At 36.4% G+C, this 22,400-nt stretch overlaps 1 protein-coding gene across 1 annotated transcript in view; it reads right to left on the bottom strand.

Annotated features, from left to right (window-relative positions):
* LOC150089866 (glyoxylate reductase/hydroxypyruvate reductase-like) overlaps positions 1-22,400 on the bottom strand; it is a 151,727-nt gene that overhangs the window by 90,226 nt on the left and 39,101 nt on the right. The window contains exons 3-4 of the mRNA XM_090368871.1: positions 14,600-14,672; positions 4,282-4,398 (exon numbers count right to left, since the gene is read on the bottom strand). Coding sequence (XP_090224997.1) covers positions 4,282-4,398; positions 14,600-14,672 — 190 coding nt within the window. The remainder of the gene's footprint in view (positions 1-4,281; positions 4,399-14,599; positions 14,673-22,400) is intronic.

The following is a 22,400-nucleotide window of genomic DNA, read 5'->3' as shown; positions in this document are numbered from 1 at the left end:
TCCTGCAAACTCTCCAGCCTTCGGTCGGCAACACCCTCATCCCAATTGTGTCCAGCCATCGTGATCTGGGCGTTGTATTCGACTCCAAACTTCGATTCAACGCCCAAATAGACATGCTCCTCACACGTGCTTCAAGACTGGTGGATAGCAAAACAGCATCTCCTTCATATCACAGATAAAAAGACAACCGTGAGGTACATAAGAACAGTTATCTTTCCACCTTTACTCTATGCTGCTGAAATTTGGGCATCAGTGGCACAGTCAATAAAGAAACCATTCTTTGCCACAGAATTCTGGCTCCTAAAGTGGGCCAACAGGAAGTACAACCTTCCAGCTCTGATTCGCACCACACAGCTTGCCGACTCTCTCAGGATGCCACGGCTTCCCACCTTAGTCGACGACCAACGTCTCCTAGCAACAGTCAAGCTGATAACAGGCATAATTGCAACACCTTCATTCAGGGATAACAGTGGCTGGAGGATTCCCACTGCTGCCCTTAGCGCCAATCCTGAGCTCTACTCGCATTCAGCACAACTCCATCTCTCGGACAGGTTCCCCCCCCTCAGCAAATGCTCAAGCAAACCCAGACACTTGACGCCGACCTGAACAAATTCACTGTTGACCAGACTTACCGGAAAAAAGTTATGACTATAGGACTAATCAGCAATGACTGATGTGCACCTTGCATCTGTTCCTGTCTGATTGAGCTAGTGCTCTTATCTCGATGTTAAGCCAGCTCAATCAGACTTAACTCTCGTAAGGAGTACTCTCCTTTGTATTAAAATATGTTTTTGTTTGTAAAATTACCTTTTTTTGTAAATAATTGTTAGATTTTGCCGGAAGTTTCGGGAGGCTGTAAACCTCTGGCTTTATGGCCGTGAAGGGCAATAAAGACTCTCACTCTCTCTCTCTCTCTCTCTCTCTCTCATAACTGTACAGTCCAATAAGTAGTTTTCTGAGAACTGCAGATACACAGCTAGGATAGCTGAAAGAATTCTCTCAAGAATATCACAAAATATACCAACAAGGACAAAGAGGTAATTATCACACTGTATATAGGGTTAGGCTACACCTTGAGCACTGTATACAGTGCTCCAGGTGTAGCCTAACCTCATTTTAAGAAAAATGTGGACCTGTTGGAATAGGTGCAGAAAAGAGGAACAAGATTATTCAATAACGTAAAAGGATTATTTTTAAAAGATATTTTCTAAGAAAGAAACCTCAGTTCTGCAAATTTCAGCCAGGAAACAAGGTGCCAGCAAGGGAACCTGATTAAAGCATTTAATGCTTTAAATAGATTGAGTAAACTAAATGCTAATGGCATTTAGTTTACTCTTTCTTGGATGGCACACATAAGGGGATATAAATTTAAATGAAAAAGGATGACTGCAGAACAGATGTACAAAAATTTTCTTTCAGCTAGAAGGTAATTCATTGTTGGAATAAACTTTCATCTGGTGTTGTGGAAGTGGATAGTTTGAATAAATTTAAGGAAGGATTAGAAAATTGTTAGGAGATATACAAATCTTACAGATAGGTAGATTTTTTTTTTTGCTCATGCTGTATGAGCTTTCTTCCTTGGCATCACTTGCCACTACTGCTGGTGAGGTTTAAAGCAAAGAAATGAAAGGTGCTTTACCTAATTAGCAGTAAACCCAGAGTGTACTTCTTGGGTACAACCAAGCTCAAAATTGTAGATAATTAAAATGACTCTGGAGCAACTATATCATTTGATATGAAGTTTTCTGAACAGTATATATAGGCTGCTTTGGTAGCTCACAGGGTTCTGTAATTATTGCATTATATAAAGCAGTAGTTAGGCTGCACTTTGAATATTTTACACAGGCATGGAGATCCCATTTTAGGAAACGTGGACCTTTTAGAGGGTACGGAGAAGAGTGATGGGATTGGTTAAGACAACAAAGGGATATGCTTATCAAGAGAGACCTCTGTTTTGTCAGATACCATCCTTGGAAACCAGAATATGTGATAAGGGTGTTGAAGACCCTGAAAGGTTTGGGTAATTAAATAGTAAGGGATTTTTATGCTGTCTTTACTTCTAACTTGTGTATTGATGAACTTGGTACCTCCTACCATTCCCAGTACACTCCATTCAATGCCTCCTGTGGTCTTCCGTCAAAAGGATGCAAGAGGAATTTTAAAAAATCTTGATACTAAGAAAGCTCGAGGTCTTGATTGTATTTCTCCACTTGTTCTCAAGACCTGTGCTTACTTCTGTTTTGTGTCACCTTTTTCATTTTCTTATTCTAAAGGTGTTTGCTCATATTCAACCAGTTCCTAAAAATCGTAACAAATCCCTCCCATCCAATTATCATCTCACTGAACTTGCTTCTATTCTTTCTAAAGTAATGGAGAAATCAATTAACTGCAAACTCCAAAACTATCTAGAAACCTTTCAACTGATCGACAATTGCCAATATGGATTCCATCAGTGTCGATCCACACGTGATATTATTCTGGCTTATGTTTCCCATCTATGGAAAAATTCAATGGAAAAGTTTCGTGCAACTCAAGCAGTTGCTCTTGACATTTCAAAGGCTTTCAATCATGTTTGGCATAAAGGTCTTCTGAATAAGTTCGACCTTATGGTTTGCCAACTGTTTTTTTGTAATTGGATATCCAGTTTCCTCTCTGACTGCTCACTGCCAGTGATGGTAGATGGCTCTCTATCTTCTAAATTCTCCACTAATGCTGGTGTTCCCAAACATTCAGTTCTTTCTCTCACTTTTCCTTTTGTATATTAACATTGACTGGAAATCCTATCCACAGTTTTGCTGATGATAACATATTGCATTCCACCTTCCAGTTTGAGAAACCTTGACCTGCACAAACTACTTCAACTTCTCAAATATCCACCACCAATTTCTTAAATGCTGATCTCCAGGTAATTCGCCAGCGGGGCAAAGGTAATTTAAGTCAATTTAAATCGTTCTAAAACTCAGTCCTGTCTTATATCTTACAAAAAGGATTCTTCTGCTCTTATGTTTATCTTCAACAACACTGATGTCTTGACAATAGCAGATATCTCTATTAGGGATTACTCTGACTTCTAATCTCTCTCTTTTTTTTTTTTTTTTTTTTTATGAGAACCCCAAACACGAAAGGTATCAAAACCTATGGTACTTAGTACCGTGCATGGGTTGAAGGAGAAGTATGGGGAGAGGGGGATGCCGGAAACTTTACTCTAGAGACTAAACATGGGTTTCACCACTTCAAGCCTCCAATAAGCAAAGTGGTGGTATTTCACCGGTTGATGAAAGTCATCTACCACCTGAGAATTAGCATAAGCACATCACAAATATTGCTTCCTCTACATCTAAAAAACTGGGTTTTCTCTTTTGCTCTCAGTGTTACTTTTCTTTTTCGAAACAGCGAAACAATTTTTTTTTTTCTGAAACAACACACTATAAATTTTAAATCCACCTTACCATTGGAATATTGTTCCCATATCTGGGGCGGTGCACCCAAAACTTCCTCAGGCTTCTGGACTCCATCCAAAAGAGGGCAATTAGGTTTTTAAAAAAAATTCAGGGATAATTTGTAATATGTACGTAATTCATACTCTGAAAGCTCAGGTGAGCTAACTTAATGCAGTCACATGCTCAGAGAAAAAAAAAATTTTAACTTTACTGATGGGAATTTTGGAAGCTGAAAAATTGCAAAATAAAATAGCAATGTAATTTTCTAACTAAACAATCTAAAAATACAATCAGAAACCAAAATTGAATACTTTCATTAAATTATATAGTAGCTTCTGATTCTTAATCTCTAGAGAGTAATAGCCACCAGCATTTAAGTCAAAATGTGAACCCATGCTGCTGGATTAGTCCAATAAGTAGCATGCTTGTCTATGAAAAGACAGAGTTCAAATTCCACCTTCGGCATGAGTGTTGTAACTATCATCTTCTTTAATATGAGGTATAAATGGTGTAATATAATTTCAACAATCAAATCGCCTTAAAAAGTAAATACACATTACATACTATACTGTGGGCTAGTACTGAAAATCTCCTACAGTTAAATTTTTTCTTATTAAAGTCTGGCCAGCCTATATTCTCCTCTGCCCTGTATGGCTGACTATTCAAAAAAATATTCAAAAATATTTCTGGATTTTTGAAAATGCCAGATTATGAAATTCTACTGTACTTGTTATTTGGAATGGAAGATGCCAATAGCATGTACCTGGATGCAAAGTTTAAAATTTATTGTCTTACATGCCAAATATTAAGAATATGCATACATACACATATACAACCTTACTTTTTTATGGCTGAAGATGCATCTATTAACCGTCTGCCAGAAGCTAGCATCAGAGTAACAGTTAACTCTGCAACTGAATCAGTTGACACGTCTGGAGTATTGCTTACTTGAATATTCCTGTAAAATTAACATTAAGAGTAAAAGAAAAGAACACAGATATTTCTAAGTTGGAAATTAATTCTTAATGTTATTCAAATATTATTTATGACAGAAAGAAATAAGCGAATGACATATGTAGTTTAATCCTGCTGTTCTCCTTGTGTCTATATGACCTGAAATGATATTTAAGTGCCTATAATTTTTTTGCTTATTAACATTTTGCTCTAATGCTTCATGACTTTGTTTCTCAGATGAAAATTCTTATTTTTCTTATTTTGGAAAAAAAACAGTTTGCAATTTTTGTATAATTAATATTGTTACACATACTGTCTTGGATCAATGGTGACCTGATAAAATTAAATTCTAAACTATTTCATGATAAGAATAGAATGTTTCTACTATCGTAGAACATTTACCATAAAATATGCCCATACTATCACAATCTGACAAGTTTGTTACAATCTCAGACATGTCTTTGCATGCATTTATGATAGCATATAAGTGGAAATCCAGCACAAATGGATTTAGTTCATTCTGACTACCATGAGTATATCTTGCTTTGTACATATTAAGTAAATATTTAATATGATATGATTTTTTTCTTGACTGCAAAACAATGGCATGCCGTTATCTTACTTATAACAAACTGGCCAAAATAATACATGCAAACATGAGTGACTAGTTCACAAGGAATAAGTTTTGTCTGAAGAAGAAAATGATTCGTATCTTCAGAAGATCATACCTCGGGCCATGATGTTTTGCAAGTAATACAGGGCAAGCTGCACAAGCAAAACCAACAGTGCAAGCAAAGTGATCAATTCAATCAAAGAATAATAATATACACTAGTGTTCAAAGAAAGTGCATCACCTAGGAATTTCACATTTCTAACCCTTTTTTGCAATGGTATGTTACATTAATGACTAGCATCACAAATAGAAATATAAACAAAAGATATTTATTAATAGTTAAGGCAAAGCTGAGTAATGTTTGACAGGTGCTCTCAAAATATTCCAAAATAAGCATTTGCAACCTTTATACAACAGTTTTGGAAAACATGACGATTATGGCTGAAATGTTATCAGAAGCCCTCAATTTGCTTCAATTTATCATTTTAAATGGAAAACAAAATGAAAAGTTCACCAGGTGCAAACTAATATTTAGTTGAACCGCCTCTGGTTCTGATGGCAGCAGCACACTGTCGAGGCATTGACAAGATCAATTTCTGAAGATAATCAACTGATAGTTTGTGGTTCCAAACACGAATTATGGCTTCCTGAAGTTCACACAAAGGGCCTTTTGTTTCTTTCTGGCACCTGCAGATTCCACATCTCAACAAGATCTACAATTCTGGACTTGTGCTCTGTGTGTTGTATTTTTTTTTTTTTTTTTTTTTTTGGAAACTCTAAAAGTGTCTTACAACTACAACTCAATGTGGCGATGAAAATTCCTGTGCTCCTTTGCTCGGAATTTCACATTTCTAACCCTTTTTTGCAATGGTATGTTACATTAATGACTAGCATCACAAATAGAAATATAAACAAAAGATATTTATTAATAGTTAAGGCAAAGCTGAGTAATGTTTGACAGGTGCTCTCAAAATATTCCAAAATTTGCAACCTTTATACAACAGTTTTGGTAAACATGACGATTATGGCTGAAATGTTATCAGAAGCCCTCAATTTGCTTCAATTTATCATTTTAAATGGAAAACAAAATGAAAAGTTCACCAGGTGCAAACTAATATTTAGTTGAACCGCCTCTGGTTCTGATGGCAGCAGCACACTGTCGAGGCATTGACAAGATCAATTTCTGAAGATAATCAACTGATAGTTTGTGGTTCCAAACACGAATTATGGCTTCCTGAAGTTCACACAAAGGGCCTTTTGTTTCTTTCTGGCACCTGCAGATTCCACATGATGCCAAAAATCCTCTATAGGATTCAGGTCCAGGCTGTCTCCTGGCCAGCTAACAGTTGTAATGGACCGTTCTTCCAACCATTTTTCACCTGTAACGTAAACACATTACTGTCGAACCTCTAATGCACAAATGAAGCTAAAGTAACTACAGAAGTGCCTACTTACACTTTTAGCCCAATGACAAGGAGCAGAGTTGTCCGGAAAGATGAAGTTACTTGGCAGGTTGAAATAGTCTCTAATGGCTAGAGGCAATTTGCCTTCCAATATAGCCAAGTATCCACCTTTTATAAACTGGAGGTGACCTACTCCACGATATGAAAAGCACCCCCATATCATTTGGCTGGTAGGGAATTTCACTGTAGACACCATACAGTATTCTTCACGTCTACGTGAAGAATACTGTATGGTGCTGAAGAATACTGTATGGTGAATCGTTTGTCTCCCATCAGAGCCATGCAGGTTGAATTTCTTCTCATTGGAGAAAATAACTGAGTTCCACTGCTAGGGGATCCATTTGACATGCTCCTTACACCAAAATTAATCAGGCCTTTAAAATTTTTTGTGTGAGGAGGAGCTTCTTCTTAGGACGACAGGCTACAAGTCTATTTTCGAAGAGGTGTCTTCTGACTGTTATTGCACTTGCTACCACTATGTTCTTCCCATTCTCTTTTCAACTCAGACAAAGAAGCTTTATGGTTTTTAAGGCTTAGACGCTTCAAAACGCAAGTTCTGTTTTGGCGTAGAGACTCATTTGCAGTGTCTGGTTCCTTTTTTCCTATCAGCAGAAACAGTATTCTTGAGTTTGGAAAGAATTCTACTCACTGTCGACTGGTTACAAGACACTATAAGCAATATTACGGGAAGATCATCCTTCCTCACATACAGCAACAATAGCACTCTTCTCCAAATAGGCCTCTGTGGTTGGGTAAATTCATAATATAATTTTAAGCATTTTTCACCAACCGTATGTTGAAATGACAAAATAAAACAAAAGCCAAAATTTTGATAACTTTATAATTAAGCTTACAATAAATTACTATTTACAGTATAAAACAATTAAAATACCAGGTTAAAAGCTATAAAAAATCTGTAAAACAAATAAAATATCATAAAATACAATAAAATATACCAGGTTAAAAGCGATAAAATACCTGAAGCTTTCGAAGGCTCCGCCTTCTTTCTCAACAGTAGAGAAAGTTGGCAGGGTGGTTAATGACAGTAAAGACAGTATGCCACTGCAACAGGATCTAGAAAAGTTAGGCAGATGGGCTGAGAAGTGGCAACTGAAGTTTAAAATTGACAAATGCAAAATACTGCATATGGGTAGCAGTAACCCAAGAGAAACGTACCAACTGTGTGGTACTACACTCAGGGAGGTGGAGAATGAAAAAGAACTGGAGGTAATTGTGCAGTCAGATATGAAGTTCTTTGAGCAGTGCAAACAGGTTGCCAGAGCAGGTCATGTAGTTTTGTCAATGATATATAGGAATTTTGCTAGCAGAGACAAGGAGATGAGTACCCCTTTGTATAAGGCAATGGTCAGGCCACACCTTGAGTTCAGTTCTAGAGGCCTCATTTTAGGAAGTTTTAGAGTTGCAAGAACAAGTACAGAGAAGGGCAACAAGATTGGTGAGAGGCAAAGGGGTGCTCTTACCAAGAGAGGCTTAAATTCTGCAAGTTGCAGCATCTGGAGACTAGGCACCTGCAAGGTCATCTGATTGAGGTGTATAAGGCCTTGAATGGTTTGAGCATGCTCAATGCTGATGGGATACTTCTGCTTGCTCAGATTAAGTATGCATCTATGCCCCCTCAGATAACCTGAGGGGGCATAGATTCAAATTGAGGAAAAACAACTATAGAACAGGTGTACAGAAGTTTGCCTTTAGCCAGCGGGTAGCTGATTGTTGGAAAAGACTTCTATCTATTGTTGTGGAAGTTGATAGCTTAAATAATTTAAGGCTGAACTAGACAAAATTTGGAGTGACCGGGTGGATGAAATGGGAAGTTTTCTTTTTTTGGGCTGATGCTGTATAAGCTTGCTTTCTTGCATCATATGCCTCAACTAATGCTAATGCATTTTGACAATGAAATAACTATCTGATATGAGCACTTGATAAAGTCTACATAGTAACTTGATTACATTGTGGTTTTTTTTAATAAAAAAATCTAGAATTAACTGCTTCGTTGTCTTCTGTTTCTTCTTTTTTGCAATTTCAATAATTGATTTCAAATGAAGGATATGAATTCTATCTACCTTCTCTGATTCTAGTCACTGTAGTGCAGTTTCCATGGCTGCTAAAGCCTCTGTTACTTTATGGGGCAGAGGAAGTAGTGTGTCATCTTCCTCTTCATCACTGTTGTCACAAGATGTGGCTCCAGTTTGGGCCTGGAGACAGAGAACTTGCTGCAATCATCTGGTCACTTAAGCATTCATAAGCAGGGCAATCATCATTAATATGGATCCAGTCATAAATGCCATGACTGCCACACTGCATAACCAGTTCTTGATAAACTGTGCATTTGCCTTGTCAACGTCCTCTTCAGCAAACCCCTCAAACTCTTCCTCATCTGTTTCTTGTTCTCTGAATCAATTGCAATTGTAAATGCTTCATGCAAACCTTGCTCCCAACACTTCTCAATTTCAGATGGCGATATGGTCCCATGTACCTTATCTGCCAAGTCAAAAACACTAGGCAGTGTGGGCTTCTTCAGGCATTCTGTTATGGATAATTCCTCATCAATTATTCATTTAAATTTTTCCTATATTGCATCTTGCAGGTCAATATAATGCCTTGATCCAAGGGTTGGATCTTTAAGGTCTTATTCTTTGGTAAATAGCCCTTAATTTACCATCATGGCTTATAAGGTTTTCTATAGGAGGGTGGACAAGATAGTTGTCCAGAAGCAAAAGTTCTTTAGGTTCCATATTTTTTCTTTCTTAAATGAGCACACACAGATGGCACAAAAAGTTTATGAAACCATTCCTCAAAAATCTCTGGTCATCCTGGCATTCTTACTGTGGAGATATGAAAACACTAACACCTGCATTTTTTTGTGGTGGAAACACCTTGGTGCCCTCTATTTTCCTATGCACATTGGTTTGACTGTGTGTGTGTGTGTGTGTGTGTGTGTGCTAGTTTTATGGACACAAAACAGCAATGTCGCCCTGTCCTTCATCACTTTAAAGCACTGTGCCTTTTTTTGTTCATCAGATTTACATGCTAGCATCTTATCAGGAAGCATGTGATAACAAATCCTATTTCGCTGCAATTATAAATTTGTTCTGGAACATATCTGCCTTTGGTAAATTGTGATGGATAGTCATCAGTAGCCTGGTATCTGCAGATCAAATTTCCCAAAACTGCAACCTGGCAAATTCCATGTCTCTTTTTCCATCGGCTGAGCTAGCCCTTCCGTGCTTTGAATTCTTTCTGATATGCTTATACTCCACGCTGGTTGTCCCAGTCTTTTTTTAGCTTGTTTTTCAGCTTGACTTCTGATAATTTCATCAGATATAGGCATTACCTTCTACACATTATTGCATAAAACATGTAATGTATCTTGCAGGTCAACATAATGCCTTGATCCAAAGGTTGGACCTTTGAGGTCGTATTCGTTGGCAAATAGCCTTTATTTTACCATCACAGCTTATGAGGCTTTCTGTAGGAGGGTGGGAAAGACAGTTGTTCAGCAGCAAAAGTTATTTTTAAGTTCCGTATTTTTCTTTCTTAAATGAGCACCCACAGATGGCACAAAAAGTTTTAGATTAGTTTCTTCTTTTATCCATCCCCTGAGAGTAGATTCCCCACACTTGTGTGAAGAGATATCTCCACTTGCATCTTTCCCCATTTCAGTAAGTCCAGTGCAGCTAGCTTTTTTTGAACTGACCATGCTTTTCTTTTTTTATTTTGAGAACTTTCCGTGGACATTAATTTTTTTATTAAAAAAGAAAAGAAAAAAATTTTAAAACACACACTGGCATTATATAGAGTAATGCTTACTTCCAATTTCCAGACAGCACATGCAAGATTTAAACACTATTGCATCTTTCCAGGGCAGCTTTGAGTTTATTTGCATTTATTCACTGAACTTGCCTTCTAAATACATAGTTCAATCAATAAAGTAAAATGAAATAATGACAAATAAAAAAAAAAAAAAAAAAAAGGGAAAAAAAAAAGAAAAAAAATTATTTCACTGTCTTTGTAAATTAGTCATGGGCACCTCCAACCTGCCTAATACAAAGGCAAATGAAGCATTAAGATGACCGAAACAACAAAAGAAATTAAAAGTGGTACTATAAAGTTTATTCGTAAGATGTTTACAAATAGCAATTGTGTTAATCACTCCATGAGGCCTGTAAAAAATCAGCAACTATAAACGTTCAGTGAACTGGTAAATGCGTTGGAACAAATTTTGAATCAATCAAATTTAAAGCACGTGAAAAGTGATGGGAGAAATTGGAATCTAACCTTTGACTACGTTATAAGCAATTACACATTATATCAAGCCACGTTATATCAGATCTACAGTGTATTGAGTTTGTTTCTCGTTTACCAGTTTTACCAACTAACCCAAGGAATAAAATATAGTTAATAAAAATATACATAATATAGAAAAATTATCAAAAAGTATATGACCACTCTGCCAATGCATTTTCCATTTATCTGTGCTTGAACATTGATATTTCATGATCGGTTAGATATACTCTAAAAACCAGCAACCTCCAGGTCCCGAAGTTGCTGGATTTCAGACATTGCAAATGTAATATTTAATTTCATTATGTCCTATTTACATCAGAATATAAATGCTTCTATTTATAGGTGGGCAGGAGCAGCAATGCATAGCATACGCTTCTTGATCAGACCGGGATTCGAACCCGTGACCACCAAATACGGAGTATGCGGAAAGGTCAGGGAATGACCACCGCATATCGCCAGAGCAATATGGCCTTAGTTGCTAATGCTCCTAAAAACCAAATAACAACAACAACAGCTTCTATTTATACTAGTATTCCCCCCAAGCAGAAATACTGAATGAAATGCATTCTAGCTTTCAAAAGGGAGAAAAGGAATACTACTTATAAAAGACAAAAATTAATTATACACACACTGAATTATATTTGAAATGCAGTACTGATTCTTCTAACCCATAATTAGTCTTTTTTTTTTTTTTTTTTTTTTTTGTTCCTCATATGCGCACTCAGTAAAACGGTAAAAAAGTAACTCCACTTATAACCTTATAAATCAGTAAGAAATTATTCAAAATCGTAAAATACATTTCTTATATTAAAAACATTTTCAATTATTTTTTTAATCCTCCTATTGTGTTCGGGTCAATATGATCTGATCGCCTTCTTTTAATGCCCATAAATCCTATATTTATTTAAATATTTTGTTGCCGCTCTGACTTTTACTAATTTATTATTATTATTTATTATTTGTTATTAGCCATATGGTGCAAGGAAGCTTGAGGCTTATGTTGCACCAGCCAAAAAAAAAATTCCCAAGTTACCCTGAGAGTGAGAGAGAGAAGCAGAAAGGAATCACCAAGAAAGAGAAGAATGATGATATCCAGCTCAGGGCCCTGGGTGTGCCAAGCCCATACTCACCAGATGTGAATAATGGTGTACCTAGGTTGACAAAAAAATTTTGCAGTTAAGTTTTTTTTATAAATTTAATTGTTACACTTATTGTGCTCGGGTCAATATGACCCAACGATCAGTTTTGTTAAAATTTAAGGAACGAGAAGCGAATTATTATCATAAATGATCGTATTTTATTGGTTTTGTTTTATTTTCATAGAAATAACTTACATTACTACGTTTCTTGAACAAGTTTCAACAAGTGCGTTATGTGTGTGCAGTGAACGACAAGTTGATGCCTGTTGAAGCTGGTGGGGGCTTGTTGGTGCCTTCTCACATATATCTGCCAGTGTGCACTTGTGTCAGTTTCTTGGTAAACATCAAGCTTGGTGCTACTCTAAGAGACAACAGTAGGAAGAAATTGTTGAAGATATGTACTAAGATCTTTGACGGACAGTGAAATTGAGAATCTTTTGATTGCTTCTGATAGTAATAATAATACTTCTGAAGTAGAGGACCATTTGTCTGAAGCAGAGGTGCATAGTGAATTGGATGAAGTGGAACCTAAGATTTCAGATGAAGCTGTTGTGGCTAATTACGAATAATGGCAATATAGTGTGGAACTGCAACACACCTAATCAACAAGAAAGATTTTCTTCAGAAAATATTATTACGTTGAATCCTGGACCAACAAAGTATGCTATGTCTAGAATATATGATATAAAATCCTCCTACTGCTTATTTTTTATGCCAAAAATTGTAAGCTTAATTTTGAAGATATCAAATTTAGAAGGAAAAGGAATTTATGGTGACCAGTTGCAAGAACTAACAGTAGTTGAATTAGAAGCATATTTCAACCTACTGCTTTTAGCTGGAGAATATAAATCTCAAGTTATGTTGTTTGTTATTTTGGTTTTTAGGCGCATTAGCAACTAAGGCCATATTGCTCCGGGGATATGCATTGATCATTCCCTGACCTTTCTGCATCCTCCGTATTTGGTGGTCATGGGCTCGAACCCCAGTCGGATACGCTTCTTGATTAGACCGTGACTTTTGTTGTCCCTCTTCAAAGGACAACAAAACCAATATACTATGTTGTAAGTGCTCAAAATATGTATGTAAAGCTCATGTATATTACTACTGCCAAGACTAAAAAACTAAATGTATGATATAACTACTATGTTTTTCAGATGTATGTAACAATTGTTTATCCATTACTGCTGTTCATAAACTTTTGGTCAATAAATGCTACATATATTCTTATTTCTTTTATTATTTAGTAAACACATTACTGCCATATTAATTTAACACCAATAAAACGACACCCATAGACGCTCGGGTCATACTGACCTGAACACAATAAGTGTAATCAAAATGCAAACACGATAGGAGTGTTAAATAAAACACTCCACACTGCTTTTGACATGAGCATTAAAAAATAAAACGGAGCCTCTCTTATCTAAATGATAAGAGTGAAAAACAAATTGGCTTCATTAAACGGCAGACGTACAGATTTCAAGATCCTCAAGTTCTCTATGCTCCTATTTAAGACAACTATACTTCCTATAGTGGAGTTTGCTTCTCCTATATGGAAGCCACACTATGCATACTTGATACAGCAAATAGAATCGCTCCAGATGAAATTTATCCACTATCTTTCCAGACATAACCCCATGTTTTACCACAGAATCTTCTACTGGAATCTGTTCCTACTTCAAGCTTCAATCTCTGGAAACTCGGCGAACTGTTCTTGATTTAAAACTGTTGTACCACATCTTCGCTGGTTCAACCTACCTACCGGATCTTCTGTGCCATATTGACCTTCATGCTCCAGTGGTGGCTACTAGATAGAAGACTACATTCCACATCGGTAACTCCAGATTAGAGATATCCAGGAACTCCTTCAAAAGAACATTGGCACTCATGAATAAGTTTGACTTGGATATGGCTGTGAACAAGAAACAGTTTCACAGAACTATTTGGAGTAGGTTGACCGATTGACGGATGAGTTCTGGGCTAAAGATGTCCTCATTAATTCGTGTGTGTGTGTGATGATGTCTCCTGCAGCAAACTGCTTTCTGTGAGTTTACATAGCGCTGGACTTGACGTCATGAATATCTTTTTTATTTTTGTGAATTGGACTTTTCCCGTTTGAATTAACTTTCATTGTACAAAGTATATTAGTCTACCATTTATTTTTATGTTTTGTACAACCTTTGCTCTGTTATACACTTTAACTGAGCGAATGCCTGTTGTGTATATTATATGTTAAAAATAAATAAATAAATAGTTTTGAATATTATCTCAACTTATCTTGACTGAGAGTAAGAAAAATGTCAATCAAAAAACCCATGCATTTCAACAATTGTACCAATGCGACATCACCATGCAAAGTCAGAGGGTGTAACAAATGAATTTCTGCCATAAAGCATTAAGTGTGCATGCTTGAATAACTGGATGTGTGTGTGTGTGTGTGGTGGCTAATTTTAAGTTAATCTCTCCATGCAGCTAAAATACCCAGTTTTGGCTGTGTTGACCAAGTTAGGTGAAGAACACAAAATCCTTGAAATCATGCAGCCCACCCCTTTACAAGATCCCGCGTGCTTGGCTCCAGGTTAAGAATAACAACATAAGTATAAAAATAATACTGAAAAGAAAGCTCTGATATCTGTCAAAACAAAAATAAGATGCGAGATATAAAAATAGAATCTGAATTTTTACCTTTTCTTGCATTCTTCAAGATCAATATGCTCATAGCCAACAGACATAGTTGCAATAGCTTTTAACTGGTCTCCTAAAAAGAAATTTATATCTTCTCAAACAAGACAATAGTTAGACTTTTTTTTTCCTTTCTATTTTATATTAAATATAAAAACTGCATTATATTTTTAACAGTAATACTGCACATACTACTTCCCCAAAACAGAGTATTCAAGCAATCTTACAGATGAGGGATCTCCCATAAGTTTTAAGCATAACTAAGAACCTATCTGGAGGATCAGTTCAAAGTTACTTCTCTCCTTGTAACTCTGCAGGCATGGCCTAGTGGTACCGAAGTGCTTTTATCACAGCTACAACTTTAAGTCAAATACATATTGTCTATCCACAACAGCCATAATCTTATATGTGACAAAATGGATGCTTACCAAAGTTGTTTTTTTGAGATTAGGAAAACAGGAAAATCAGGGGTGGGGGGGGAACAAGATCAGATGAATTGGGAAAGGGAGGATGCTAAAGTAACCTGCACTTGTAGAATGAAGCCATGGCAACAACAAATTTGTGAAATGGCACACTTTCCTGTCAAAAGAGCACCCCCCCCCCGCCAGTTTCCCTTGATTTCCTCTCTTGGTTGAACCAGTAATACAGGTGTTCGAAAACCTCATTTACAAAACTAAAACATTGTGTAAATAGAGTACATGATACAATAGTGAATCTACTACTAGGTGATAGAGGATATCTCTAAATTTTTATTCACCAACTGGAAAATGTGTATGTTGCAGTACATTGGTAGAATAATCACAAAAGTGTAATCATAGTTAAATTTACCAAACCCGAGAAGGTACGGGTGTATATTTCTGTACAATGAACTGCAGTCTGCCACCACTATTATGCATAAATTTTTAACATTTAAAAAGAAGTCACTGAGTAGACCTACAGTTATGCAATGGTATGGGAAAATTCATAAAAGGATGCCTGTTTGTGCAGTTATTCTGATAGAGGTAGTGACTGAAGACAAGTCAGTGAGGGTGCAGTGAAGCTGGATACAGAAAGTTCCACAATGCCCAGGGAAATCCATATAGAATGTGTTGTGAATTATAGAATCCAATTTAGAAGAACACTGCCCATAGAAGTATCTATAGAAAAGGCATGCAGCAGAAACCAAACATCTATGAGACAGAGAATGGAGAGATTTGGTTACAGATGAGTCATAAATTAACCTAACTACACTCTTTTGAATGGAATCTAGAAGCCTGAGAGGTTTTGGAAGCACTGCCCCAGATGTGGGAACAATATTCCATGGTAGGATGGATTTGTGATTTATACAGAGTAAATAGCTGCTTTGAAGAAAAGTAACCCTGAGAGGGAAAGAGAAAATACCCAGTTGTTTAGATGCAGAGGAAGCAATATTTGTAATGTGCTTATGCCAAGAGAGATTAGAAGTCAGAGTAATCCCCAACAGAGAAATGTTATCTTGTCTAGAAATCAGAGTGTTATTGAAAATAAGCATAGGAGCAGAAGAATCATCTTTGCAAGATATAAGGCAAGACTAAGTTTTAGAATAATTGCAATTAACTAAGTTACCTTTGCCACAATGGAGCATTACCCAGAGATCAGCATTTAAGGAATTAGTAATGGACATTCAAGAAGTTGAATCTGTTTAGACAGAACAAGGTTTCCCAAACTGGAAGGTGGAATGCAATGTACTAACATCAGCAAAACTGTGGATAAGAAAAAAAAATGTCAAGAGCAACTTCTTGAGCTTCACCAAACATTTCCACTGAACCTGTCCACAGATGGGCATAAGCCAATATCTTACCAGTGGATCGACACTAACAGAATCCATATTGGTGACAACCAATCAGACAAAAGGTTTCATGGTAGTTTGGGAGTTGGCAGTTAATGGATTTCTCGATTACTTTAGAAAGAGCAGACGAGAGCGCAATGAGGTGATAATTGGATGGGAGGGATTTGTCACTGTTTTTAGGAGCTGTCTGAATATGGACAAATTTCCAAACAGAAAGAAAAACACCAGTGGAATAAGAAAGTAGAAAAAGGTGACAGGAAAGGAGTAAGCTCGGAGCACAGGTTTTGAGAACAAGTGGAGAAATATCACCAGGACCTGGAGGTCGTGCCATCTAGGTTGTTAAAAATTCTTCTGGCATCTTTTTTGACAAAAGACCACAGGAGGCAACTGGTGGATTGTACTGGGAATGGTAGGAGGTGATTAACCAAGATCATCAATACAAGAGTTAAAAGAAAAGTAGGATGATAGCAAATCAGTTTTATATTTAACTGTAGTTGCAATAGAACCATCAGGTTTCAATAGAGCTGGGAGAACAGATACGCAAAAGTTGCAGCCAGTAAGTTTGGCAAGAGACCAGAATGCTTGACTACTTCGGACAAAAGCAAGTTTTTGATTCTTAGCCTATTCAAAATCTACTTTGGACTGATTAATAACTGCTTTACAACTGTTGAGAACTTTGGTGTGGTCAGAAAATCTCATATCCAGCCAGTTGCCAAAAAGGGGTGACTAACCCCCATACAATTATCGTCCCATTGCACTTATTTCTACTCTTTCAAAAATAATGGAGAAATCCATTAACTGCCTACTCCTAAACTATCTCGAAACCTTTCATCTGGTCAATGATCACCAATATGGATTCCATAAGTATCGCTCCACTAGTGATATATTGGCTTATGTTACCCATCAATAAATAAATTCAATGGAAAAATTTTATGGAAGTCAAACTGTTTCACTTGACACTTCAAAGGCTTTTAATTGTGCTTGGTGTATAGCTCTTTTAAATAAGCTTCCATCTTATGGGTTGCACCTATTTTTTGTAATTTGCATTTTTTGGTCAATCCTGGAGTCAAAAGTTGTTGGACGCATACTTTGGACAAGCCGAAAGTGGGAATTGGTGGCAAAATCCAAAATCCTGTCATCAGGCTGCAGTCCGGTCAAATTTCGTGGAAGATGGGTGATGTTCCACCATATTCAGAGTGAAGCGTCGTGTCATGGTTATAGTGCTAGGAAGAGTCTTCCTAGCACTATGATGTAATGTGGCACCATGGGTTCTCCCTAACTCCTCATCAGGCAATGTGATGAATACAAAACTCTGTAAAGGCCAGATTTACGAAGGAGGAAGACAGTGCAATGTCTAGCTATCACCAGTAAAGGATGTGGCCACAGGTCTTGGTTAGCATTTTGATTCTGTATGTTTGTACGATAGTTGGCTCATCCTTTCTGGAAGCCCAAATGAGTGAATTCAGTAAATGCAGTGTAAAAGTTTTCTTCCGAGAGAAACAGGTGTTGTGAGTTGGAGGGATTGCCTTGGATCTTGGTGAACAGTCAACTTGATAGTTATCGCATTCTGAACACTGGTACATAACTCTCAAGTTCGAAGAAACAGTGTGGTTATCTTCAATGCCACGAATTAGTTTATGCTGAAAGAGGCCATGCTTCATTAACAAGAACATGACCTGTAATCCTGAAGAGAACCAGGAGGGACATTTTGGTCTCATGATCATAACAGAGGGAATAAACTTCTTGGTTATAGCACTGTCTGTAGTACTACCCCAGATTTCTTGCCAGATTGACTAAAATTTGTCCACTGTCCTTTTCCTCTCCTGCTTAGGCTGATTTGCAAGGTCAAGATGAATGCTAACTGTCTCCACTGGATGCCCTTTTTCAATCTTTGAGAGTCCTCACTTAAACACCTCTACGTATAGTGGCATAAAGCCTACTAGGCCCTGGAGGGTGGGGGTTACTTAGAGTGCAGCAGGCCCTCATGATGGTGGGTAGCATAGATCTTTGTACTGACCCCAATTTTAAGCTTATTCCTTACAATGGTGGCATACCACTGCACCATAACAGGCTATTTGAAGAAATACAGCCTTATGAGCACTAAGGCTCTAACATTTGAGTCTCCAATCCACCTTATTCATCTGAGTGATCATAGCAGAATATTTCTTTATCTTAGTTGCCATATATAATACCAAGTGTCAGTAAAAGGTCAGTTTAATGTCAATAATAACACTGAGGTATTTGATTTCTGAGAAGAGCTTTATGGATCTGTTGGCAATCTAAATAACTGGAAATCTTCTTGAATGCAGGGTTTCTTTCAGGAGAATAAATCTTGTTTTCTTCCCAGAAAGTCAGAACTTATGCAGGGTGGCCCAGTTTTGCTCTCTACACTGCGATTCACAAGTACTTCAAGTTGATGTTTGTTTGTTATTTGGTTTTTAGGAGCATTAGCAACTAAGGCCATATTGCTCCGGGATATGCGGTGGTCATTCCCTGACCTTTCCGCTTCCTCCGTATTTGGTGGTGACGGGCTCGAACCCCGGTCTAATCAAGAAGCGTGTGCTACGCACTACTGCTCCTTCCCACCTGGCTACGGAGGCGCCTACTTCAAGTTGAGACCTTGTGCCACCATGCACAGCAGAAACCAAGTCCCCCACAAATGCCAGAGAACAGCTGGCAGGAATACAACAGACAGGGTGAGAAACTTCACTGTCATTTGTAGTAGGAGTTTTCTTAACAGATTTTCATTTCCACTGATGAAAAACGATCAGGTTAGTTTTAAACCACCAAATTCAGGATGGATTCAAGTGAAAAATGGTGCATACTAAACATTACGGACATCCCTTTTCACTAGAATCCATCCTAATTTGGTGGCATAAACTAACCTAAGCTTTTCTTACTAGCTGAACATCAAAGTCTATTAAATCGCTTGCAGAACAACATTCACCAATGCAAAATCATGGTGATTTAGCAGCCAATCAGCACAAAGCAGTGGGTGGAGCTATATCAGATCATCATTTGCTGTTGCAAAGATTTGGATTCAGGTCTTATTCTAAAGTTTAACCTTCCTCTCTATTACATTTTACAGTGATTTTGTGGCTTCTGCTAACTGAAATTTAGAAGGAACTAGTTTTTACTAGTTCTTAATAAAACCTGAATCCAAAGTGTAACTCCTAATAAATACTAAGAATTACACTTTGGATTCAGATTTTTACCAGCAGGCACAGTGGTTTCTAGTTCTTGCTAGTAAAAACTAGTTTTGTAAAATGCGTTAGGAGCTTCTTGTTTTTACTATTAAGAACTGGTAGTAATGGATTTCAGGTTTTTACTGTAACAAATATATAACACAGACTTTATAGTGACAGGTGACATATCTCTTCCCCCCCATGTGTAGTTACCAATAATCCTTCAAGAACAAGAAATATATCCAGCACGTGCCCTGGTTTAAAAATCAGAAAAGTGGTAAAATTGGATAGTGCGCAAAGACAAGAAATAATTTCCTGGTTCATTCATTTTTTTTAAATAAGGGCATTGTGTGGGGGATATATCTCCTATTCCTGAAAATTTGCCCAGTAACACATTCATTATATTCAGAGCACCTAATATACAATACTTCAGTTGGATAATGGAAAAGTAGTGGAAAGTGCAATTGTTAAATGGGATTTTACCAATGAACAGCCAAATATTAGGATTTACTGTATCAGAGCAGTATAAGTCAAAAAAGCAATGTGTGTTGATATTTCGGGCTTCTACCATTGTGAACTGATAAATCTTAAGATTTACAGTATCAGAACAGTAAAAAACTGAATATTTGAAGCTTTTACCAAAATGAACAAGTAAATCACTAGATTTCATGTTTTTACAGTAAGATATATACAGATTTTGAAATCTTAAGTGGAGTTAAGTTCACCTAATGGAGTTCCGTGATAAATAAATATCACGAAACTCCATTTTTTTTTTAAATTATAATATGGCAGTAAATATAGATTTTTATTGAAATTCTTTTTTCTTTACTTATTATAAGTACATGCATTGTAAAATTAAAATGCTAATCATGAAACAAATTAGTTTCTTTAAAAAAAATTAAAACCTAAGTATTGCTTGTGTTTATCACAATGATAATTTACAAAATTATAATGCAGCCAGAATAGAGATTTTTTTATTCTAATTTTTTTCTAGCAAGTACAGCTATATGCAACATTAACAGTCCAATGCAGGTGTATTGGGAGTATAACAGGTAGCAGTTCAAATTATAAGATAAACAGTGAGGAGTAGGAAGGGCAGTATGTTCCAGAACCTTTTATATTGATTACATTGATATTGATCTGTCATCTGCTTGCTGTTCAGCCCACTGGAAAATTAATATAATATACAGCAACCTTTCTTTTATCAGAAATGCATTTTATAGATCCTTGTAGATGAGGGTTTCTGAGAGGTTGTTTGAGAGGACAATATCTCTTGATATTCCTCAATTGGGGAGGTATTCTTTCTGCTGTTCTGTTATGGCATTATTCCCCATCTGCTTATGAATATGCTGATGTAAAGATTTCAGGCAGCACTGACACTGTGCTGGCTAAAATCAGTTTGTCTACAGTTTCAGATTACTTGTTTCTCTTCTTACACCAGTTCTATAAATATTTATAGTCTAACCCTAGTTGTTTTTGAAAGATTTTTTTTATTGTTTTCACATAGTAAAGTTGAAAACACAAAACTCAATATTTTCTAAAAACGGATGTTGCTCTGTGGGAAGAAACATGTAATTTTAAATTTCACACACTGCAAAGCATGCCAAATTTTAAATAAACCCAAAAATGGAACTAATAGTATTAAATTATATATAATGCAATTTTTAATTTTTTTTTAATATTTCAATGTTTAATAAGCTGAAATATATGTGCATGTTTGAAATTTCTGACACTTAAAAAAAAGTCTTTTAAAATAGAATGTGGAGGTAACTAAGATATGTTTCTATTTTATGTCTAAGTGTAATATTTTCTGCAGAATTAATATGTATTTTTTTCTTTGAATTTTTGAAATAAAGTAAGATGTGCTATGTGTTTTATAATTTTTAAATTTTTATTAAAACTTAAAAAGTTACATACGATAAGTATTGCAATCTATCAAAAAAAGATGAAATATTGGCACTGTTCAAGCAGAATTCAAAATTTCAAAACCCCAAAATATTTTCCAGAAATTTAAAAGAAAGCTGGGCACCTGTGAAGTGATCTGCCACTGTGTTTGCTATAATTTGGAATACAATCACTGCTGTAAGTGTGATGCGATTTCATATATAAAGAAAATAGGGAAACAGTTTTGTTGATACACAATTTATTTTATTAAATCAATTGCAATACTTATATTTTTTTATTAACTAAAAATTTACTTATTTTTAATCAAGTTACAAAAATTAAAGCAATGGCATGGACAAAAAAAATTTTTTTTTTCTTTATATAGGTAGCAGCAGCTTTTACTCTGATAGAACTATTTCTTTGAAATGCAAAAATCATTACTTACTTTATGAATCACAAATTTGTTCAAATTGTCTAAAAAGAATTGCAATGATCTGTCCACCTTTAACATTTACTAGATGCAAGGCAGGATTTAGTAATGTTTGTTTGTTATTTTGGTTTTTAGGAGCATTAGCAACTAAGGCCATATTGCTCCGGGGATATGCGGTGGTCATTCCCTTGACCTTTGCGCATCCTCCGTATTTGGTGGATATGACAGGCTCGAACCGGATTTAGTAATGACGATGCCTTAAGTCAAAGCATGTGAAGAGGCACTAAAATATGGAATTATATCCTCACAAAATGAAATAGCTAAGTATCCTTGGATAGCAAGGCCCCAACCCACGACTTATTTGTTTATGCAAAAATCTAGCACTGACTGGGGGGTTGAAATATTTTCACAATTGTTATCAAGTAGACATTTCTACCATTTTATTCTGTAACTGTGCTAAGAATTACACCTGTAGCTACTCCAGCCAGCTTTGGAGCC

This window comes from Mastigoproctus giganteus, chromosome 2 (assembly GCF_048544385.1).
Source record: "Mastigoproctus giganteus isolate SK-2022 chromosome 2, ASM4854438v1, whole genome shotgun sequence".
NCBI classification, from domain to species: domain Eukaryota; kingdom Metazoa; phylum Arthropoda; class Arachnida; order Uropygi; family Thelyphonidae; genus Mastigoproctus; species Mastigoproctus giganteus.
Note: the sequence above shows the minus strand (reverse complement) of the source record. Positions and strands in the feature narration are given on the sequence as shown.